Genomic DNA, 21,763 nt, shown 5'->3' on the forward strand with positions numbered 1-21,763 from the left:
GCCAAGTTGAACCACCTGTCCTGCTCCCCTTCCTTTAGGCACCAAGCTATCTGCCTCTGGCCTTCCTACATGCTTTTCATTCTGTTCCTAGTCTCCACGGGGCTAATTTAATTAACCCCCGAGTCTCAGCTCAAGAGCACGCTTTTCCAGGAAGCATTCCATGATATCCTTGGTGAGCTGAGGCACTTTCTTCCTCACCTCTGCCGTACTTCACACACACTGCTGTCAGTGCTGCTGCTGCTGCTTGTTTTTGATGAATGGCGTCTTAGCACCTTTTTCTCTGTGTCTCTTGCCCACTAATTGTGAAGCCCTTGGAGGTGAGGACTAAATAGCTCATTCGTATTGATTGATTTTTGCGCTTCACGTGCCAAGCCTGCTTCCTAGCATGTAGATGTTTTCACTAACTGGGATTTGGGATGTGTGTGTGTGTGTGTGTATGTCAGTGTTATAATAAAACAAGATACAGGATATCTTTTAGAGTTACGAGCTTGAAAGATAACAAACCAACACATTCTAGGGAAAGTCAGAAATGGAAGTGTAGGAGAGTTCAGTTTAGCGATTTTTAGCATGTGATCGGCTGTGTACCGCTTTCAATACATGTAGTCAGAAATAATCTTTGATATAGTTTGTACAGTATTTTCATCTTCGTAGATGTGTAAATAATTTATAACAAGTTGTATAACTAAGCACATTTATATTTCATGTTTATTAGATCTTGAAAAATTAGTTCTTTTAAAATTATGCAACTTTATTTTTGTTTGGATTTCTTCACTACATTCAGGGTTAAAAAAAAAAGTCTATAAAGAAAACCAAAAAAAAAAAAAAAAAAAGAACACACCAAACTTGTTGCTGTCTAGTCTATTCAAACTCATAGCAACCCTATAGAACAGAGTAGAACTGCCCCATAGGGCTTCCAAGGAGCACCTGGTGGATTTGAATTACTGACGTTTTGGTTAGCAGCTGTAGCTCTTAACCACTGCGTCACCAGGGTATGTATAGCTTAATGTAAATGTCATTGTTTATTCAGTGACATTTAAGGAAAGTTGAAATATATTGAACATAGGACCATAGCAAAGATTAGAATCAACTACTGTTGTGGATTGAATGTGTTCCCCAAAAAGACATGCTGCAGTTCTAACACCTGGTATCTGTGAATGTGACCCTGTTTGAAAATAGGATCTTTTAAGATGGAGTAGGCTGGGTCCTAATCCCATCTGAGTGGTATCTTTTAAAAGTGGTAAGAAGCCATGAAGGGTTAGACAGAGGAAGAACAATGGAAACAGAAGCAGCTGCAAGCCAAGGAGCGCGCTAGATCACCAGGCGCCACCAAAAGCTGGGAGACAGGCAGGGCACTGTTTCTGTGTCAGAACCCTCAGAAGGAATCCCCGAGGCCCGTACCCTGACTTCTGGCCTCCAGAGGTGTGAGGTAATACCTTTCTGTTCTTTAAAGCCACACACTTTAAAGCAGCCCTAGGAAGCTAAGGCACCTACCAAGTCCACAATTTCACAAGTCAGAAGCATTCAGCAACCATTTGCTGAGTGTGTATGGAGTACCTACTGTGTGCCAGATATGCTCTACGTGCAGGGATGCTTCAGGGAAGCCATTTGTGTTCTGGCTCTCATGTGGCTTGTATTCTGGTGGAGGGATTCCTGCTGTAACACAAAGAAGCTAACAAGATCCTCTCAGAATGAGACGAGGACTGTGAACAGGGAAGTGGCTGGAGAGGATCCAGGCTTCCGTAGGTAGGGCGTTTAGAAAAGGCCTCTGTGAGGAGGGAGTGTTTGCAGTGAGATGGGGATGCAAGGCTCTCAGTGGGGAACAGGCCAGGCCGGGGAAGAGGACTTGGCAATTTAAAGTCTTCCACATTTGATGGAAGTTCCCCTGTGTGGCTCAAACAAAATAAACACATATTTATGTTACTCACCCCGATGTCAATTTAAGACAAGACAAGAAAAACGCAGGCTGGCTCAAATGGAGAAAGTAGTTTATTCACCACCACTACCAGCTGCCATGGAGCCCGTCCTGACTCGTGTGTGTCTGAGGAGAACTGTGCGTCATAGAACTTACATTGGCTGAGTTTTCACAAATTATATCACCAGGCCTTTCTTCCAGGGCACCTCTGGGTGGACTTGAACCTGTAGCCTTTGGTTACCAGCCGAATGTGTTAACTGTTTGGCCTACCCAGGGACTTTAGTAGTTTATTAGCTGCCTGGAAATACACTTTTGCGGAGATCTGAATACATATTTTTGGTCTTAATTTTTCAAAATGTTAGAATATCAGGCTAGATAAGCCTAGAATGGGATATTCTTAGTAAAATAATGTATTATCAATACCAAGAGATGTATTTTGATCAGTTTTTGAATTTTCTACATTTTTTAAAAGGTGGTTGCAGAAAAAGTGCAAAGATCCTTATTACCCAAGAATAACTTGCAAATACTTGCTCTAGAGTGAGGGAGAAAAAGCCTCGTTCCTGTTAGTTTGGTTTTGTTGGGAGGAAGGCTGCTTGTGTCAGCCAGGTATTCCTGTGCATTATATGCATGCTCTTTGGTGTATCTACCAAGAGGGAGATTCCGAACTACAACCCTAAAACTTGTTTTTAGCTGTTAATTTCAAGAAATTTTTTTGCCAGTAATTGCATTTTCTTGTTCCATTGAATTGTTTACAGGGAACCCTTTTTGTTCACCTTTCTTCCCAACTTCATTCCCCATCCATAGACTTTACAATGATTATAATGGACATGGGAAGAAGAAGGTGAAAAAGAAGAAACCTTGGGGAACCTGCCATCTGGGAAATTACACATTTTTAATATATGATTGACGGCCATGGTTTAAGATAAAATTTACCATTTTAGTGTATTTTTTTTTTTTTTTGGATTACGGTTGTTTTTTTTAACTTTGGTTAGTCATCTCTTTGAAACATTTAGAAGAGTGAAAGAAGCTGTCACGTAGGGTACAGGATTAAAGTGCAGTATTTGTTACTACTAATCATTTTCTTCTCCCTTTTTGAAATGTACATATAGCAAGTATGTGGGCCTATAGTGAAAATGTGAAATCTTCATTTGTTGTTTATTTTCTCTTCATATCTCATTATTTATTGTTTTTGTTTTATAGAAAATACTGCAATTTCTACCTGAACGGATTTTCTTTCGATGGCATTACCAAAGTATAGGTAAGAACAATTAAAAAGAAATCTTTTTTAGTAATGCAGACTTCTTCCAATTGAATTTTCAGTAATGTTTTATATAATTCACACCATCAAGATAGCTTATAAACCAAAAAAAAAACCAAACTCGTTCCTGTTGTGTTGATTCTGACTCTTAGTGACCTTATGGGACAGGGTAGAACTGCTCCATAGAGTTTTCAAGGAGTCGCTGGTGAATTCGAACTGCCAGCCTGTTGGTTAGCAGCTGAGCTCTTACCCACCATGGCACCAGGGTGCTAATTAAAACTGAAAAAACTTGTTCTGGACTCTGGAGGGATATAAAATCTATCTCTTGCTCTCAATGTGATACTCAAAGTGTTGTTTGTGGACAAGCAGGATTGGCCTCACTGGGAACTTGTTAGAAATGCAGAGTTTCAGGCCACGACCATAACTACCAAATCCCAGTGCATTTTAAACAAGAGCCCTGGGAGATTGCTGAGTATATAAAGTTTGAGAAACACTGATCTAGAGTGTTTTTCTTGAATAATTTTACATTTTTTGCCTTACAAAAATATCTTGTTCTTCAAGCCTTTATTATTGCCCATCTGGGTTTTTCTTATACATAAAAATCAAAACTCATTGCTCTTGAGTCAATTCCAACTCATAATGACCCCTTAGGGTTTCCAAGACTATAAATCTTTATGGAAGCAGACTGCCACATCCTTCTCCCATGGAGCTGCTGGTGGTTTGAAATCACTGACCTTTTGGTTAACAGTCAAGTGCTTTAACCACTGAGCCACCAGAGCTCCTTTATATGTGGTATAAAGTATAAACACCAACTGCATAACTAAACTAGAAATCCTGGCTTATTGCCTTGGGGTACCCAGTGGCCTCACATTACCTGGATAGCCTCTGACCGGCCTCATTTCTCAAAGTTTCTACTGTCTGCTGGGCTCTAACCTCTCCACAGGAGCCTGAGTTTGGCAGCCCTCCCTGGGTGCCCCACAGTCAGGCCACACCACAACCTACTCCTCCTGAGGGAGCAGGGTATCCCTGTGCACTTCGTGCTAGGACTCCCTCAGAAGTTCGTCACAGCCAGAGCTGAATCCAAGTGCCCTGCACGCTTCTGTGTCCACCAGGGGATGGCGGGGACTGGTGCCCCTGTAACGTAGGGCCAGCTCCTCGGTGTGTTTCCAGGCTCGTCTCCGGGGTCTTCCTCACTGTGATATTGCTGTTTCCTTCCCTCCCGCCCACTTCTGCTCTGCCCTCTGAAAGTCCTCTTTTTGAGATACGCGATGGTCCTACATTCTCAGCCTCTTTCTTTCGTATCCTTGGCTACCCGAAACCTGGGTTTTCCCAGAGGCTCTTCTCTCCCGCAGGGGCATGATGGTGAGACCATGGTGTTTCTTTTCTCTGAGGCCAATTCCAGACATTATCCACTCCCTCTGTACAAATCTCTCTCCCTTGACTGTGCCATCTCCCCTCCTTATTGCTGCCATGTCTTCTCATCTCCTGCTCACTTGCTATAATTTTTTAATGGCTTTACTATCTCCTAGTCCTTTTCTTTTGTGCAAAGTTACCCATCAGTCTCTGGATCCCCCTCGTGCTCCATGACTTCCTAACTTCGTCTTCCCGTTACTTGTCGTCATGCAGACCTCTGACTGTGATCCCCATCCTCCTGACCTTCTATCCAGTTATTTCCAAACCACCTGTCCCATTTTTTAATTTTATTTATCTTAAACAGCTTTATTAGGGTATAATTGACATTCCCCACCTCACCTCACAATCTCCAGGCAACCACTATCTGCTTTTTGTCACTGTAGATGGGTTTGTGTTTTCTAGAGTTTCATATAAATTGGCTCATGCAACATGTACCCTTTTTTGTCTTACTTATTTCACTCAGCATAATGATTTTGAGACTCATCATGTTGTTGCATGTATCAGTAGTTCGTTCCTTTTTATCTCCGAGCAGCACAGTATTCCAATGTGTGGAAATACCACAGTTTGTTCTGTTCATTTGTTGACGGGCATTTGAATTACTTTTAGTCATTGCCTCTTACAAATAAAGCTTTGTGTGGACATATGCTCTCCCCCCGCTGAGAAATGGAATGACTAGATAATACAAAGGTGTATCTTTAACTGTCAGACAGTTCTCCAAAGTGGTTACATTCCCACCACCCCTGTGAGAGTTCCAGTTGCTGCACCTCCTCATTGACACTGGGATCTGCAGTCTTTTTATTTATCGGTAGTGGTATCTCAGTGTGGCTTTCATTTGCATTTTCGTAATGACTAATGATTGTGAGCATCTTCTCATTGTGCTTATTTACCATACATATGGTACATAAGACTGATGAAGTGTGTGTTCAAATCTTTTGGCCATTTTTTTAAATTGGGTTGTCTCGATATGGGGTACTTAGAAACACTTAATTGTGCTCATGAGGAACCTGTGGATAGGCCAAGACAGTTGCTCAGACATAACAGGGATACTGCATGGTTTAAAATCAGGAAAGGTGTGCATCAGGGTTGTATACTTCCGCCATACTTACTCAATCGATAAGCAGAGCAAATAATCTGGGAAGCTGGACAATGTGAAGAATGGGGCATCAGGATTGGAGGGAGACTCATTAACAACCTGCACTATGCAGATGACACAACCTTACTTGCTGAAAGTGAAGAGGACTTGAAGCACTTACTGATGAAGATCAAAGACTACAGCTTTCAGTATGGATTACACCTCAACATAAAGAAAGCAAAAATTCTTATGACTGGACCAATAAGCAATATCATGGTAAATGGAGAAAAGATGGAAGTTATCAGAGATTTCATTTTACTTGGGTCCACAATCAATGCTCCTGGAAGCAGCAGTCAAGAAATCAAAGGACATATTGCATTGGGCAAATTACTGGAAAAGATGTCTTTAAAAGATGGCAAAGACTACCTTGAGGACTAAGGTGTGCCTGACCCAAGCCATGGCATTTTCAGTCTTCTCATATGCATGCAAAAACAACAACGAATAAGAAAGACTGAAGAAGAATTGATGCCTTTGAATTACAGTGTTCGCAAAGAATGTTGAATACACCATGGACTGCCAGAAGAATGAACAAATCTGCCTTGGAAGAAGTACAGTCAGAATGTTCCTTAAAGAAGCAAGAATGGCGAGACTTTGTCTCATGTGCTTTGGCCATGTTATCAGGAGGGACCAGTCCCTGGACAAGGGCATCATGCTTGGTAAAATAGAGGATCAGTGAAAAAGAGGAAGGCTGTCAACAAGATGGATTGTCGTAGTGGCTGCAACAGTGGGCTCATACATAACAGTGATTGTGAGAATGGTGCAGTACTCGGCAGAGTTTCGTTCTTTTGTGCTTGTGGTCACTATGAGTCAGAACAAACTTGATGGCACCTAACAAGAAGTTAAGATTGAGTTTTGAGAATTTTTTACATATTCTTTGCTTTAGAAGTATTTTTCCCTGTCTGTGGCTTCATATTGACTTTTGAAGAGTGAAAAAAAAAAAAAAAACAGAACCAAACCTGTTGCCATCGAGTCGATTCCAACTCATGGTGACCCTATAGGACAGAGTAGAACTGCCCCGTAGGGTTTCCAAGCTGCAGCTGGTGAATTCGAACCACCTACCTTTTTGAATAGCAGCTCTAGCTTTTAGCCACTGCACCACCAGGGCTCTTTTGAAGAGTAGAAGTTTAAAATTTTGATGAAATCCAGTTTATCAAATTTTTTTCTTTTGTAGATTGTGCTTTTGATGTCGTGCCTAAGAAATCTTTGACTAACCCAAGGTTACAAAGATCTCCCATATTGTCTTCTAGAAGTTCTGCAGTTTTGTGTTTTACATTTAGGTCCTCGATCCATTTTGAGCTAATTTTTGTCAATTTTAAATTCCTCCAGCAGTTAGCTGCTGCTTTCTGTGCTTAGTGTGGATCTTATAGTGCTAGAAAGTTCTGTGTTTCCTGCTCCACTGGCAGCTTTTGGCAGGCCTTGCACACCAGTGCCCCAGGGGGTATCTCTCAACCCTCTTGCCCCTTCCCTGAGAGTAGACTGTCGTTGCTTAGTACTTGGTTTGAATCATGATACTTAGAGAAAATTTTTTTTAATTAAAGTAATATTAAGAAAGGATTTTATAATGTCAAAGTTAGATAAGAAGTATCTTTGTGAACATACACGCTTAAAAATATCTTTAAGAGATCTTAAAAATTGTCATTTGGTCAATAGAAATTATCAAACATGGCAGTTCTCACAATTGAGCATAAGCAAAGAAGTAGATTTTGAAAATATCAATGAGGCTGCTTCCATGAAAGCCAGGAAAGTAAAACTGTAATAAATTCTGGTTTTGGCATAATAAAATATTTAAATTAATGTGAGCTTTAATACACTTATTTAAAAAATTTTCCTGTTCTGTAAAAATTTAAATAACTTAAAAAATAACTAATGTTCTGCAAGAAAATCAACCACTGACAAGACATAGAAAAGGCACTATTTTTTCTTTTGCCTCAGGCTCCAGTTTGGCTCACCACAACACTGGCCTTTATTTAAAATTTTAAATCATGGACTTCTTTGCATTAATTTTGATTTTTAAAAACTATTGCATTAAAACATTATTTATCTACATTACTGAGTTTGGGTGCCTTCTTAAATTTTTTGGAAAATTCTTACTCTCCACGCCCAAGTCCCAACTCTGATATTCTTACTCTCTCTTTAAAAGTAGTAAAACTTACCTTCAAAGGATTTTTATTATTAAGATAAGTAAAAGATAGCCAAAAGTTCGTATAATCAGTCCAATTAATTAGGTTTTATTTACTTATTCATTTATTCAATTATTTCAGTAAGGTGGCCATGAATAGGGTTGATGAGGCACATAAAAGAGAGAGAGAGAGGTGGGTATAATCATAGTTTGGGAATCCCAATAGGCATAATATGGAGAGAAACTTTTTAAAAATTAAAAAACGAGAGAGGATTTCATAATGTTAAAGTTAGAGTAGAAATATCTTTGTGAATTTATGGCCTTAAAAATCCCTAAAGTGCCCATGATCTTAAAGTTACGTTCTACATCCTAGTTTGGTGGTTAGTATCTAGGGTCTTAAAAGCTTGTGAGTGGCCATCTAAGATACAACTATTGGTGTCTACTTGTCCAGAGCAAAAGGGAAAAAGGAAAGAAAATACTCAAAGAAGAAACTAGTCTACAGGACAAATAGTCCACACAAACGTCTTTGTCAACCCTGAGACCAGAAGAACTAAATGGTGCCTGGTTACTACTACCAACCCGTTCTAGATCAGGACCACAATAGATGAATCCTGATAGAATGGGAGAAAAATGTGCAACAGAACCTTAAATTCTTTAAAAACAACAACAAGAAAACGAAAATTAAAAACAGACTTACGGATACCACCTGGCTCTTCACCGGGATCTTAAGAGTGATGTTCTCATCAATCACAGTGCCGAAACGAGCAGACTCAGTGTACATCAGCATTTTAGCCTGAGGCCTTCTTTTGCCTTTTAAGTGTGTAAGAAAATAGAAGATTAGTTTTATTATGCCTAATACTATCAGGATGTAGACTAAGAATATTACCGTTCCTTACGATAGTGATCTAGCCCGTATACTTATTCTTGACTTAAACCAAATAAATAAATCTTACGTTTGCAACGGTGTTATAGTGTGTAACCAAGTAGCTTGCTGTCTAATTCTATGTGTATTCTGTTCTAATCTCCTGTGTTATTTATCCAAATGCGACAAGAGGTATTTGTTACAGCACAGAGTAAACTTTGCTGGGCTAATAAAAATCTAAAGCTATTCTGTTATCTCATGTCACCTGGGCTTAATGAGGTCAGATATCGCTGTTGTGCTTCCATTCCACTAGCACTTTTATCTGCCGTCTGTCCTGTAGTAACTGATAAACTTCTTAAAGATTTCTCCAATTCAGCTGTCCTATAAGTAGGAGTTAAAGCTTTTAGAAATGACCAACCCCACCCTGAGTGTTGGACCAATGGATTTTCTTCTGACTCTTGTTTTACAATGTGTAACAAATTAACATTACCTTTCCATATTTACTATGAATATCTAAAGGTAATTCTAAAGTTCCCACAGTGCATTGCCCACACGTTCTTCAGAAATCTAAACAAGAGATTGCCTATGTCAATTTACTGTCCATTGGAAAGGGATCATCTAAATGAGTATAGTTGGATCTGCCACACAAAAATATACATCCATACGGAGCACACAAAGTTTGTCTAGAGGAAACAGAAGGTATAGAAAACTTGCATGTGACCACCAAGTTTCTGTTAGAAAATACATGATTAGCAAGATAATATAGTATGGATCTCTCCTGTTGGAGATCTTCAGTTGATCTAGTTAAAGTATACTAAGTGTTCTTCCCTGGGGACAAGCTTCCCCTCCTTGGTTTACCTATGAAGTCTAAGGTCACTTTCTCAGAAGCAGAAGTGAAACCTAAGACAAAATGGAGTCTGAGTCATGAGGTCCATCTCCTCTGAGAACCTGGTTTCTTTAAGATACATAATTTTGTACATAGCGAGGGGGTGACAGTTTGATTACAAACATTAGATAGGTACTTCATACAACATTGTCTTGAAGACTAATTACTGATTTACCCTAAACATAGCTCCCAGGCTGATCTTTGGAGTCAGTTTCCCAACACAGGCTGAATTGTTCAAAAAAAATCTCCCAGAGCAAAACGGTCTTATTAGTTTATCTGGACCTTTGTTTGACTCAGAAGTGGCTTTAGGAACTAGTTTTTTTTTTTTCCCCTCAAAACTTGAGGTTCAAAATGACACCCAAAAGGCAGTGGGCTGTGTGGGTTACCCCAACCTCCATGAAAGCCAGAAACCTGGATTCCAGGAGAATTACAACTCTTTCATCATTCCTTCCTTTGGATCGTGATCCTGTTATAGAATGTTTGATCAAAAACATCGATAATGATAGTTGGGCAACATCTGATTTTTAGGATCCCAGGCACCATACAGCGAACTAGAAGTAGAATGGAAACACTTACAATGACGTTAGGTCAGTTGTCTGAAATAACACATGAAACCATGACCTTAAAGTCTTTGAATCAAAGAAACAGATTTCACGAAGTCTTTGTACATAAGCAGCATCAGTAATTACTTTTTACGTGCCACAACAGCAACTATGTTCTGCAAAACCTCAGATGGCGTATTAACATAACCACAGCAACATTTTTCTATTAAGGTGCAAACTGCTCCTCGAGAGACTAACAGGAGATCTAATGCTCTTCTATTTTGTAAAATCATACCTCGAATGAATTTCAGGCACTTATCGAAGCATTGGGTTTGGTTTTTGGTTTTATATCTAAGTTATGATATTTACAACTTTGTTAATTTACCAGCAAACCAAACCAAACCCATTGCTGCTGAGTCGGTTCCGACTCATAGCAACCCTGTAAGACAGAGTAGAACAGCCCCATAGAGTTTCCAGGGAGCACCTGGTGGATTCGAACAGCCAACCTCTTGGTTAGCAGCTGTAGCACTTAACCACTACGCCACCAGGGTTTCCAATTTACCAATATTATCTAAAGGCATTAGATAATTTTGGAGAAAGGAAAATGGATTCTTATGTCCAGAAAGTAGGACTGCGCAAATCCAGGGAATATTGCAGAATAGACAAGAGTAGGAAGACGGACAAGCATGCTGCTGGAGCCATGTCTACCTGAGTCCTTCCATTAATGATTTAAGTAGTGTAATTCATCCAGCCTGAGTCATGGCAATGATCAGCCCCAGTGTTAGGTGTGTTTAGTAGCAGAACAGCTGTGTCAGATGCCCTCAGATTGCCAGTGCTTTTGCTCTGACCAATAAGTTCCTAGAGAGTATGCGTTTAACTGGAGTCCCTAAGTGGTGCAGACAGCTGCTAACTGAAAGGTTGGAGATACGAGTCCACCTAGAGATGACTTGGAAGAAAGGCCTGGTTCTCTACACCCGAAAAATCAGCCACTGAAAATTTTATGGGGCATGGTTCTACTCTGACACACGTGGGGTCGCCATGAATGGAATTGACTCGATGGCAACTAGTGGTGGTTCATTAAAGAAACATACGTGTATCTGTCCACATAGATGTGGTCTGTAGCAGTCGGCAAGACAGTGGCTCTATTTCTAGGTGAACCATCTCTTTGAATTATGTTGGTGTAGTAAATGTGATTTGGTACCCAGTTTTAAATATTATATAAAACTTTTCATCTAGGGGGTCTGCGTATGCTTTTTTTTTTTTTTTTGGTTTGATATGTAATTTGGGAGAAAAATTTCTCTTGCCTAAGACTTCCAATATATTTATTTACATTTAAAAGTTTACCTCCTTTTTTGAGGTTAAAATCCCATTTTAGAGGCCACATATGGTTTTTAAAAAACCAGAAAACAAACCCGTTGCCGTCGGGTTGATTCCGACTCATAGCAACCCCATAGGGCAGGGTAGAACTGCTCCATAGGGTTTCCAAGGAGTACCTGGTGGATTCGAACTGCCAATCTTTTGGTTAACAGCCATAGCTTCTTAACCACTATGCCAGTAGGGTTTCCATATGGTATTTAGGTCAAGTTGCAAGGCTGTCTCCATACTGAGGGAATGAACACATTTATAGGATACAAGGTGATATGTTTCCATCTGCATAAGCAAGACTGCACGAGAGTTTTTAGTGGGCAGGTGGTTCTGCGTGTACCTTGATTCCCTCTTGGTAGGACCAGGGCCCTCTGCCAGAGGATTTATTAGAGGAGCCTCGGTAGATGGGGTCATCTTTGCCAGGGCAGAAAAGATGTCATCCTGAGTGTTTGTAAAACATTCTTGTAAAAAAGGTTTGTGGGGAGTAGTTTTACGTTATTTTTACTTTTAGCAATTTTTTTAAGCGTTCATTTTATGTATGACCAGAGATATTTGCACATAATATGCCGTGGGCATTTGGGTTACAGTAATATCAACCATTTTGACTCTTTTAAAAGAGTTTTGAAGAGGTACATACTTAAAGTGCTGTGATCTGAGAGGTCTCTCTCCCTCTGTGGTGTTGCTTTGCTTCTAAAGGCCAGCCTTCTTCTTTTTATTTAAAAAAAAAAAAAAAAATTGTATCTTTAATTACAAGTACATTTTTTCTTTCTAACACTACGTTCTTTTTAAGATAGATCTTAAATACATGTTCATATACTTCATTTCTAATTCATTGTTTTAAACTTTTAGGCTCAACTTTAAAGAAGCTTCTACACACTGGAAATTCTATTAAGGTATTTATTTTAGATGAAATTTAATGACATTTTTCATTGCCCAAATTTATTAATGCCATGAAGGACAATGTTATGACATTTTGGCGGGGGGGGAAGTTCTTTAAAACCTCTTGACTAAGTTTTTATTTTTAATTGAAAAATTATATGACAAATATTGCTAACGTTTTTATTCTTACATCATAACTTATTATGATAGATTTTCAGGATTGGAAGAAAGTGGCTGGAGATTTGGAGTCTGGAGCCTGGGTTCTGATTCTGGTTCTGCTGTCTACAGCTGGGGGACATGGGCAAATAATTAACTGCTCCGGTTTCATTGTCTGAAACAGGACGGGGTTGGACAAGCTCCTCGCTAAACTGACGTGCCCGATTCTGTCCACCCCAGCAATTTGGTTAAAACTGCGGTTGTCTCTGAATTGTCCTCGATAACCGTGAGGACACCGTGAGAGAAAAGAGCGGCAGGGCCGTACTCTTGAGTATTTATTTGCAGCGGATTGTTCTTGTAATTTAGGTTAAAATGGGCTTACTGTTAAATGAATTCACCTTTTACAGTGACAAGTACCACTTGATAGTGGGATGAGATGACGCAAAAATGTAAGTGGCAGATAGCAGCCGGCCTGCGATGAACGTTTCATGGACGATAATTCGCTTGTAGCTAATTAAGCCGCCTATGTCTTTAATAAACCAATGTGTTTTTGGTTTATACCACTTAAACAATCACAGCCACTTAAAACTTGAAATGTTAATGATCTCTTACATATTGAAAAAAGAGGAGCAATTCCTAGCCTCATATTTTGTTCCTAGTATTTTACTAGAATAGTCTTATAGTCTTATAGTCTTATAGTTTAAAACCTATCATGTTGTTATCTCGTGTTTATTATAACCTTATTTAAATTCCAAAAGGTCAGCAGTTCGAATCTACCAGGTGCTCCTTGGAAAGCCTATGGGGAAGTTCTACTCTCTCCTGTAGGGTTGCTATGAGTCGAAATCAACTCGACAGCAATGGGTTTAGTTTTTTTGTTTTATTTAAATTCAGTTGTCTCAAATAGAGTTACCATAAAAAATCAGCAACTTATGATAGAATGTCATAGAAACTTTCCTCTTGTTAAATTTAATATAATTTGACTAAATATACATAGAGCTGTATCATTTTTGTCTTGACAGCTGAATAGTGTTATGTGTTCAGCAGTGTTACTACTCATTTTACCTGCTTGAGGAGAGGAGGGAAGGTGTGCGTGGACATGGAAGTTTGTGTAGGGCAGTGGTGGAAGTTCTTGGCCTGTCTGGAAGTGTGCTGTGAAATCTACTCAGTTAATGAGTGCTGCACACTCTCCGAATCAGGTGTCTGTCTTGGTTTATTTGCCTTCTGTCGGGAGCCATCCACACTTCTTTTTTCGCTATTATCCTCCTTTTGGTTTTCCTGCAGAGCCTCGTGTTTGGCTTGCAACACCCTTGCTTTGGTGGAATCAGCACAACCTTGCTTTAATTGACAAGATGGCTGGGGTTGGGCAGTCATTCCCATGGCCTGCGGTTGAACTCACTGTGTCTTTCAGCTGCTTGTGATGTTTTTATCTCTTTTGCTTATTTCACTTCTTTTATTGATGTCCTCTTCTCAGCCACTTAGGACTGTAGAAATGGAGGCACTGGTGTTTTGAATTCTAGGCACAGTATGAAGTTGTAAGGAAGTGTGGAGGAGGAAAGAGGACACATCCGCCTGTGTTGATGTTTTCCAACGGTGGCGCCAACCATCCAGAGCGTGGCGAAGGCATTGGAGAGAATGTAGTAGGGGACATAAGCCGGGAAAGCTAGAGAACTGCCCTGATCCCATTGATCAGGCCCTTAAGGCTCGCTCTTGTTTAGCTCCAGGTGTTCTGATTTTCAAGATTATATGTGAGCATATTATAGTGACGTGACAAAAATTCTATCCAAAGCGCAGTGAAAATTTGGAAGATTATCTTTGTCATCGTTTTCATGGATAATTGAGCATTGATGATAAGGGACACTGTTTCCTTATGCAATGAAATACTATTAATAATCAATACTGCCATAGCACTAACTGTGAGCCAGGCATTGTCTGTTTTGAGTGCTTTACATATGCTAACTCAACTAATCCTTAGAACAGTCTTTGTGGTAAATCCCTACTTTACAGACAGGGAGACTGAGGCATAGAGAGGATTAAGTGTTTCTCCCAAGGTCAGAGCTAGAAAGTGGCGGGACCTGCATTGGAACCCAGGCCGTCTGGCTCCTGAACCCAAGCCCTTAGCCCTTGTGCTGTGCTGCAGCCTCCTTGCTTGCTTCTCCCTGAGTGAAGAACTTGGTGCAGTACTCTAATGGCACTTTTCACTTCTAGTTCATTGCAGGGAATTTCTACGGATTCAGGTGTTTCATTTTCGTTGTTCTGCATTTTATTTTTAGATAAGATGTGAAGGAATCAGGTTGTTTCTTTTATGGCTTCAAGCACTTCAGACAAACTGTGCGGAAGAGCAGGTGCTGATTTTCGCTTGCCTGGTGCCTGGTTTCCCAGCAGTCATGTCTTCCAGAGGGCTCTGTACACTGGAGACTCTCCTTAATCCTAGCCCTAATGCAGCTGATGGTGAGTAATGTTGACAGATCTTACATGTTGAAGTTACATTGAGGTTTGTCATTTTCCTGAATAGAAATTCTAGTTTCATAGATTGGGTCTGAAAAGGAATTATTCCCTATTCATATGCACAGTAGATTCCTACAAAACATGTGGGGGTGCTATGAGTTGGAATCAACTCAACAGCAATGGGTTTGGTTTTCTTAGACACATTAGAATTGAAAAAATATGAGCCTACTTTATATGAAATGATGAAGAAGGAATTTATTGAAGTGGTGGAAGCAGGAATGGAAGGGAAGGGGACAGATGTTGGTAATAAAAAAAAATTTAAAACACATGGTGTGTCTGGAGTGTTTTTGTGACTGTTACTGCAATGTAAATTTGCCATCCAGAACTACTGTCTGTTGTCCTCATCACTGTTATTTCCTAAGTAGACATTCATCTACTTACCTGGGGTCATATTGTGCCAGCTGTGTATTTTCATGCAGCATTTGTGGAAGGGCTATAGTAGCTTCATGGGACTGTTAATGGCAGCTGTTGTGTCCTGTGAGTTTTCAAGGAACTTGCCTCTTGATTTATTACTGCATATGACTTTATTGCCCAGTGACTGGCATTTGATCTTGGGCTGACCAAAGAGAATTTAAAAGGGAAAAGAATGGTCAAGTGGAAGAAGTAATGGAAGAGTTCCCAAGTCCCCTGTGCACACTGGTGTGGGGTTCACTATGAGTGGTTCCATGGGTGGATAGATGGACAGGTGGGTGGGTGGATTTTTATAGAGAACATTATATGTGCTTTTTAAACCCTGTTTGAAATTTAACTTTGGTGAAAGAGTTCTTATTATTTTCTACCCTGAAGCAAAGATATATCCAGAAGAAATCACTCCACTCGTACCAGCCATATCGGGGGAAAAGATCGCTGAGGACCAAACATGCTTTTTTCTTCAAATACTGTTGAAGTATATGGTTATTCAGGTAAGAACACAGTGGTAGATAAGTCAGTAATAGTCTTAGTCTCAGTAGGAAAGAGAAAATGGTACCCCCTTTTCTCCATGCTACCCCCCTTTTCTCCACGCGTTCATATTTTATGTTGTTGCTTTCTCGTTTGATGTGATTTTATTAAACATGGAGGGTGTGCCATCGTCAGGTCGTTTTAGCCAAGACCTGGCATATTTTGTGTGAGTGTGTTTGTGCGTTTAAACTTTTTTCCCTCTTTGTAACCCTGACCTTTGTGCTAGGGAGACAGGCTGGGGAAGGAGCAAGCTCAAGCTGACTAGGTGGATCAGGAGTAGGCAGAGCAGATGGGGAGATTGGACAGAAGGATTCATAACTTTCTTGTCATGCCATCAGCATAGGCCTGCGTACATCACGTATCTGTTTTCTAGTACTTACTAACTGGGTACAGAACTAAAATTATTTATGATTTTATCAGGTGATTTAAGTCTCCTGGTCTATACTTGCAAACATTGATATGATTAGAATAAAATCTACTGATTCCTTTCTTTCAGCTAACCCTTCTTTGTTCCTGAGTTCCACCTAGGTGTAATCTCAACTCTGTTCTTCTCTTTACAACCAAGTTTGTTGAAATATTAATTTCTGCCAAGTCCAGTTTCTCACCAGGTGTTTGTTTGACACCCACTATAACCTACCCTCTACCCTGTCACTATAAAACAGCAGGTCCCTAGGCCATGAAGGGTTCTAGTGGCCAAGTCCAGGGGAGGACACTCTTTAAATTTTGCTCTACTTAGTTTCGGGTGGACTTTGACTCAGTACCCCTCCTTCATGGGATTCTCTTGTCCCATGATGTTTTCTTCTGGCTTTTCTCTTTCACTTCTCAATTTTCCTCAGGCCACTTTTTTTTTTCTCTGCTGCCCCTCAGAATTTAGTCCTTGGCTACCCTTTCTAACTACTCATTCTTGCTGGGTAGTCTTGTCCCCCCTCCTCTCATTTCCTTTAGCCACCACCTGAAACTCAAGGACTACCAGACCCCAAGTACCTAGCCAGGATATTCTTTTGTCTTTTGGAAACTCCACATTTTGGCTCTTATGGCCCTTGCATGTCAAACTCCATCTGTCCAGAAGTGGTTGGAAGTTCCATTTGTCCCCAGGAAATCAGCATAGAATATTTAGAACTTGAATGTGTTGGAGGACTTGGGTTCTCATTCCAGATGTGTCACTAATGAGCTGTGGACCAGTTATGTAATCCCCAGGATCCTGATTTGAGGAAGGATGGTATTGCTTTGGAGCAGAGGTTTTGTATGCAGAGTGTGACCCCCCACCCCCTAAGTTGTCTGTAGAATTTTTGTGCATGTCCATGCCTTGCTCCCTTCCCTGCCTTCTCCCATCCTTCTTTCTACTGAGGTCAGCCTTCAGCGCCAGAGCTTCTCTCTTGGCCCACCCAGCGGTGCTGCTGATGGCTTACAGATGCAGACCCCTTCTGCTCCTGGAGAAGCCAGAGTACCTCATTCCTTTACCGCAGGAGCCACACAAAGATGACCAGTTTCTCAGTGGGCCATGACATGAAGAAAGTAGAGAAGCTCTGCTTTGGAAAAGTGCTTTGTGGTCTAAACAGCACCAAGAACCACTGATAGGCCCTGTCTAAGGCCCTCTCTCTGCCACACTTCCCTAAGCAATGTGGGGGGGCTGCACCTCTGTTACTCATCTCTCCTCCTGGCTCCCGGCGGGTCGTCCCTGCTGTTGAGCTGTTTCAGAAAAGAAAAAAATCCCTGCCATTTTTGAGTTTTGTTAAATATTGTAACTGTCAGTATTATTTCTCAATTTTTTTATTTAGGTAGGAATTTTAATAATATAGCAGCATTTCACTTCAATTTATGTTCATTTAAAATAAAAGTATACATATGTTCTTTTCCACATATTATCCAAAGGCTGCAAGCTTGGAGTGGAAGAATAAGGAGAATCAAGATACTGGTTTTAAATTTCTTTTTACTTTGTTTCGAAAGTATTATCTTCCTCATTTATTTCCATCATTTACTAAGTTAACAAACATCTACAAACCTGTACTTGGTAAGTACTGATTGGGCCATCTGTAGAGGCTGTCCACAGGAAAGCTGTACCATTCCTTCAAAGTGACCTTTGATTATTTTTAAGTAAAATAGTCATTTTTTCACGTGCTTAATAGTAGCTTTAAATATTGTTAACAGGTTTGAAATTCCTAATAAGTGGTTTTAATTATTTGTACAAACTAAGATGTACCCCAGTCTAGAAATGAGAGAGAGGGGTAGTGGCTCACGTACTCAGAGATAATTTGAAATGCATTGTGGCATTTTGATATATCGACCATCTTTCAGTGTTAAAAGCACTTGCATTTCTTACGGGTGGTGGGGAGATGGGACCCCTGACCTTGCTTAGTGGTGAAGTGGGCCAGCTCAGGGCACCCAGCTGCACGTAGCGTGCCCCTTCTTGTGTACTAGCTGCTGTTTCATCCAGCAGGCCCTGCTGGCAGCTGCTTGTGCAGAGGGAGATGGTTGAGCACTTGGACAATCTAGGGACAGTAAGCCCAAGATGGCTAGGAAACATAAGGAAACTTCTAATCTAGCTCCTAAAGTTTTCCTTCTGTAAGAAATGGGAACTTACAGGGCAGAGCCATCCCTTAGAGTGGTGACGGTGGGGGCAGATCTTCCTCTCCCCAGTAGATTACAGCAGGTGAAATTAGTTCAAAGAAATAATCAAAAGAGTTTTGGAGGGGAAAGATCACACTGTACATTAACCTCCCTGGGGAACGTGGGCAGTGAATTCAGTAGTGGTGAGCGCTTATGTGTACACATATGTGCTCACACACAGACTCAGGCTAGGGCAAGGCAGCGGGAGCTTAATGTGTTTGAAAGATGGAGAAATCCTGACTTCAGGGGTACCGGGACATGCATCGTGTGAGGCAAGTATCCAAAAAACCCAAACTCATTGCCATTTTTGTGCACCCAGGTGTACAAAAATTAGTAAAATAGAATTGGACTCGGGGAAGTGGTATTTCAAGTTCAATACAATATAATTTTCATATTGATTATGGACATTAAGGAATGAGAAATGGACCTCTTGTTAAGTTCTTTGGAAATGATGGCATCTGATACCTCAAAGATGAAACATGACTTCCTGATTCTTTTGGGCATAAATTATATTATATTGATTCTGTTTCCTTGATTCATCTAAAGGGAAAAGAATATAAAACTAAGGTTCAGTGAATTTGATCCACTGTGTGTTGCCAGATGTTAAAATATCTAAATGATGAAAAAAATGTCTATGCATGCTTTTACATTTGTTGCAGCCGCAAAGAAGAGTAGATTAAAACCAAAGCCATTGCCATCAAGTCAGTTCTGACTCATAGCAACCCTATAGGACAAAGTAAAACTGCCCCATGGGGTTTCCAAGGAGCAGCTGGTGGCACAATGGTTCAGTGCTCAGCTGCTAACGGAAAGGTCGGCGGTTCTAACCTACCAACCGCTCTGCCACAAAGATGTGGCAGTCTGCTTCCATAAAGATTTATAGCCTTGGGAACCCTATGGGGCAGTTCTACTCTGTCCTGTGGGGTTGCTCTGAGTCGGAATTGACTCGACGGCAATGGGTTATAGCCATATATATGAAAACATGTTCACTAATATAAAAAAAAAAAGTCTCATATAATTTTCTTAAAATTGTTGAAAAGAGTTATGAGCCTAGCTTTCCCACAGCTGTATACCCCAGTTGTATGTGAACAGTACCAACAACAGCCACCTCTTTTAGATCAGAGTGCAAAGTGGAATCAGAAGTGACCCTACCAGAAGATACCATTTTTTAATAATTGCTGGTTCTTTAGCCTTAGTTCTTATTCAGACAACCAAATGTATGCCTATTTAATTGAAAACCGAAACATTTATAGGAGTTACATATCGTTAAGATTCAGTGACATGATCATGTGTTCTTTTCTTTACCAGACATCCCTCATTTAAGACCGAAGCCAGTGTACATTACTACAACTCGGGACAATGAAAGCGTTTACAGTACAAAAATTCCATACATGGCTGCTCGCGTTGTTTTTATTAAGTGGATTGTAACGTTCTTTTTGGAAAAAAAATATCTGACTACAACACAAAACACTAAAAATGGAGTTGATGTATTGCCCAAAGTCATCCAGGTATGCCATTCATTATCTTTTCATTTCATAATACTTATGTGATCAAACACAGTAACACATAACCAAAGTAATTAATTAATAGGTTTATTGGTTCATACAGATTCCTGGTTATTAGGAAATCAGCTTTATTGGTGCACCCTGTCCATAATGGTGAGATTTCTGAGGAAGGTGTGAATTGTAAACACATGCCGTGTTCCCTACTTGAATTGCCATGATGAGGCAATCTAGAGAGTGAGGGAGACATTCTGGGAAGGTGACTCACCCTCAGTCTCACCCCTTCACCAGTGACCTCTAAGTCTAAGACCAGGGACTTACCTGTCTTGCCTTTACTGATCACCAGTGCCTGTCATGCTACTTGTCACCCAGAAGGCCCTCAGGAAGTGTCCAGGTGGTCCATAGAGAGGACCTGTGAGGCTGCCAAGTGTCCTTTGAGATCTCAGGGGAGGAGTGGACCATCAACTCAGAATTTTGGGGTGGTGGTTGAATCACGAGGTCTCCTCTGGAAGAGAAGGCTACCTTTCCCTGAGGCCTTTGATGTGGGGCCCACAGTACTTTCCCTTGTTGGCTTTGGTCAGACACAAATGGGGACTTTCCTAGCAGGCAAGTTGCCAGGGACTCTGTGCTTGTTAGGGAGCACTACCACTTGTGTAAGTCAGAGAGCTGTCCCTTAAGTGAGAAGTCGAGGTTTTGTGTGATTTTTGTTTGTTACTTCCACAGTCTCTCTCTCTGTGTATCACAGAAAGTACCAACCAGGATCAACAGAAAGAAAACCATGTTTTCTTTTTTAATTTTTATTGTGCTTTAATTGGAAGTTTACAAATCAAGTCAGTCTCATAAAAATTTATATACACCTTGCTATATATTCCTAGTTGCTCTCCCCCTAATGAGACAGCACACACCTTCTCTCCACCCTGTTATTTCCGTGTTCATTCAGCCAGCTTCTTTCCCCCTCTGTCCTCTCATCTCCCCTCCAGACAGGAGCTGCCCACATAGTCTCATGTGTCTACCTGATCAAGAAGCTCACTCCTCACCAGTATCATTTTCTGTCTTATAGTCCAGCTCAATCCCTGTCTGAAGAGTTAGCTTTGGGAATGCTTCCTGTCTTGGGCTAACAGAAGGTCTGGGGACCATGACCTCTGGGGTCTTTATAGTCTCGGTCAGACCATTAAGTCTGGTCTTTTTACAAGAATTTGGGGTCTGCATCTCTCTGCTGTCCTGCTCTATCAGGGATTCTCTGTTCTCTTCCCTGTCAGGGCAGTCATCAGTTATAGCCGGGCACCATCTAGTTCTTTTGATCTCAGGCTGATGTAGTCTCTGGTTTATGTGGCCCTTTTTGTCTCTTGGGCTCATAATTACCTTGTGTCTTTGGTATTCTTCATTCTCCTTTGCTCCAGCTGGGTTCAGACCAATTGATGCATTTTAGATGGCTGCTTGCTAGCGAAGAAAACCATGTTTTATTTAATACATAAGGTCCTGGCTTATGAATGTCTGACTTAGAAAATTTCAGATTGTTTTAAGGTTTGATTATAAAAAACAAAATAATAATCAGAAAATCTAGAGGTGCGTATCAGTTTGGGAAGTGGAAGACCACCTTTAGTAGAGATAGGACCCAGAAGCTAGAGAGGAAATGAGGTTCAATTTTATTTTTAAAAAGAGTAGAAAAAAGATTTATATGCTGTAAGA

The 21,763-nt window shown here is 40.6% G+C and overlaps 1 protein-coding gene across 14 annotated transcripts in view; it reads left to right on the plus strand.

Annotated features, from left to right (window-relative positions):
• Positions 1-21,763, plus strand: part of RALGAPA2 (Ral GTPase activating protein catalytic subunit alpha 2) — a 421,554-nt gene that overhangs the window by 87,104 nt on the left and 312,687 nt on the right. For 13 of the 14 annotated variants that reach the window (XM_023549982.2, XM_023549976.2, XM_023549977.2 and 10 more), the window contains 6 exons: positions 3,113-3,170; positions 12,339-12,382; positions 14,795-14,972; positions 15,816-15,931; positions 17,841-17,979; positions 19,881-20,080. In XM_023549982.2, coding sequence (XP_023405750.1) covers positions 3,113-3,170; positions 12,339-12,382; positions 14,795-14,972; positions 15,816-15,931; positions 17,841-17,979; positions 19,881-20,080 — 735 coding nt within the window. Of the gene's footprint in view, positions 1-3,112; positions 3,171-12,338; positions 12,383-14,794; positions 14,973-15,815; positions 15,932-17,840; positions 17,980-19,880; positions 20,081-21,763 lie in introns of those variants that run through there. The other variant, XM_023549984.2, reaches the window with a different exon arrangement.

The sequence above is a fragment of the Loxodonta africana genome, chromosome 24, assembly GCF_030014295.1.
Source record: "Loxodonta africana isolate mLoxAfr1 chromosome 24, mLoxAfr1.hap2, whole genome shotgun sequence".
In the NCBI taxonomy this organism is placed as follows: domain Eukaryota; kingdom Metazoa; phylum Chordata; class Mammalia; order Proboscidea; family Elephantidae; genus Loxodonta; species Loxodonta africana.